Here is a 2,644-nt window from a genome sequence, read left to right on the forward strand (position 1 = left end):
CTTAACTCAATGTACCCCCTCACCTCCACTTGATCACCAACAAAACCGTACAAACAACCCCCATATGGCCTCAGCTAGTCAGGGGATAGCTGTAACTTTTCGAAAGTCGGCCAAAACATCACATCTGCCGAGCTTCCTTGATCGACCAGCACCCGATGGACCGTCCTCCCCGCCGTAACAAGCGACATTACAATAGGATCATTGTCATGAGGCACAACATCTTTAAGGTCATCTTTGGTGAACGTAACATCCACGTCGGGTGAGTGATCCTAAAAAACCTCCACTGACATCACAGACCTTGCATACCTCTTTCGCTACGATGCAGTACACCCACCACCCGAGAATCCCCCAGCTATGGTGTGGATCTCGCTGTGAATGGGCGCCTCGTGCTGCGTTCCCTCACTGCTCGCCAGTTGTGACCCTGACGATTGCCCCACCTGCTTCTCCAACAAGTAGTCCTTCAAGAACTTGCACTTGACCAGCTCGGCGAGATGGTATCCCAAAGCCAAACACGAATTAATGGAGTGGCCAAAGCTCTTGTGGAATTCACACCACGCGTCTGGTTTTTGGCCCAACACCTTATCCGTTGTCTTCTTAGGCGCTTTGAGCCTGGCAGCAATGTTCGGGATGGCGATCAGGTCAGCCAATCCCATCACGAACTCGTAGCTCGGCGGGCAATTAGACTCTCTAGGTCGTCCTGGCCCCTTCCCCTTGCTCTTCTTTGGATCATAAGGATGATGCATCCTCTGATCCTTCCTCCTTGTCGCTGCCTCCATGACCCTCTGCGGTTGAACCCTCGTCTGAGCGCATGGCTTAGCTGGGGCCACATTTCCCCTTTTCTCGGAGACTTCGCTCTCAACGACGATGTGAGCCACGACACGTCGTCGGATTTCAACGAACGTGGTGGGGTGGCTCCTGATCAGTGACTCACTAAAAGGTCCAGGCAACACGCCCTTTTTGAAGGCGTGCACAAACATTTCTTCATCCTTTCCTGGCAAGCGAACAATTTGAGCTCCGAATCTGTTCAAAAAATCCTTTAGAGACTCCCCTTGGTACTGCCTCACGTCGAACAGATCGTAAGACACCATCGGCGGTGCTTTGTTCACTATGTACTGCTCAACGAACATCTTGGAGAACTGCTGGAACGTGGTAATGTGGCCAGTAGGTAGACTGACAAACCAGTCCAGCGCTGTTCCATTGAGAGTGCTCATGAACACCTTGTAGTAGACCGCGTATGAACCTCCTGAGAGCATCATCTGCGTGTGAAACGCCGTGAGATGAGCCTTAGGATCTTCCACCCCGGTGAAAGATGCTTTCACCGCCACCGTATTTGCAGGGACCACCGCGTCCATGATTTCTTGAGAAAACGGCATGGGAAAACTACGCGGTGGGGATGCGAGTGCAGATCTGTCCCCAATCGCACGCTCCTCCCGTCCCTGAAGAGCTTTACATAGCTCTTCATTAACTCTATTGAGCTCTTCATTCCTAGCCTGCGAGGCCACTAGTGCCTCGTGCATTCTCTCTTTTTCAGAACATGATGCAGCTACATTCTCCTGCAACGTCCTCATCATCTCCATCACCTGTGTCATAGACACAACGTCCTCTTTGGTTGACGGCACAACTGAACTGGATCGCGTTGTCCTCATTCCTTCTCAGCAAACTCAACAACTCAAAGAAACTCCAAACGAACGGTGAAAACTCCAGAAAACCGACTGCGACAGCAAGCAGTCGAACAGAAAGCACCAAAACTTCCACACACTCGAACTGTGGTTGGGAATCACCTTTTATACGGCCCCACGGTGGGCGCCAGATGATCCTGTCGGTTGACCTAGCGCAAGAACAATGTCTCATCACGATCTTTGCTCACCAGCTTTGACACCACGTGCTCTTCAAGTCCACTCCACATATTGTCTCTCTGAGAACCTGAAAACACAAGATTGCGTCTCTGCGGCCGGTGGCACTCCGACGCTCAAGTCAGTAACAAGAACACCCAAAAACTGAGAGAAAACTATACTCTATAGAACCGTACTAAAGTGCACTCAACCCAAAACAATGAGTCGTAATGAACGTACCTCTGCAAATTATGTTAAGTTTACCTTTATACATAGGTTTTTTCTCTCTCCAGGCCGTTACGCTTTGGACGTGTGGCTCGCATCCAACCCTGCACGTGTCATCATCTGGGCTAGGGTAATAGGGAGTACCCAGCCCTACACGTGTCATCATCTGAGCTAGGATAACTTGAGAGTCATTTCTGTATTGCATCCAACCCTACATGATGGAGATCAAGCTCAAGAGGACATGGAGGCCAATCAACAAGATCAAGAAGAGGTAGAGGCACAAATGGAGGACGCCCATGGAGGTCAAAGCCCACCTCAAAGGATTACAAGAAGCATGTTCAAAGCTTTAGGTGCTAGGGGACATTTATTTTCTCTTTTTGTAATTTCTTTAGTTGAAGGTGCTTAGAGGGAAACATTAGAAACCTCTTTTGTTATAGCATCTTTTAGGCTTTAGTTAGGAGCTTTAGGAGGGGGGGTGTATTAGTAGATAGGTGTAGGAGTAGAATAGGAGGTGCCAAAGTGAAGGAAGAGGTCACACCTTCCTCATGCATAGGTTTAGGCGCCGGTTTTGAAGAAGTTTAGGAGGG

The 2,644-nt window shown here is 49.6% G+C and overlaps 1 protein-coding gene across 1 annotated transcript; it reads right to left on the reverse strand.

Annotated features, from left to right (window-relative positions):
- Window positions 1-314: 314 nt before the first annotated feature.
- On the reverse strand, window positions 315-1,646 carry LOC137805538 (uncharacterized). Its single transcript, XM_068605482.1, has one exon. The coding sequence runs from the start codon at window positions 1,644-1,646 to the stop codon at window positions 315-317; it is 1,332 nt and encodes a 443-aa protein (XP_068461583.1).
- Between the last annotated feature and the right edge of the window lie 998 nt (window positions 1,647-2,644).

Source organism: Phaseolus vulgaris, chromosome 3 (genome assembly GCF_000499845.2).
Source record: "Phaseolus vulgaris cultivar G19833 chromosome 3, P. vulgaris v2.0, whole genome shotgun sequence".
NCBI lineage: Eukaryota > Viridiplantae > Streptophyta > Magnoliopsida > Fabales > Fabaceae > Phaseolus > Phaseolus vulgaris.

Bases quoted from the DNA above. Each gene is read 5' to 3' on its own strand.
- LOC137805538 (XM_068605482.1), bottom strand. From the start codon at position 1,646: ATGAGGACAACGCGATCCAGTTCAGTTGTGCCGTCAACCAAAGAGGAC.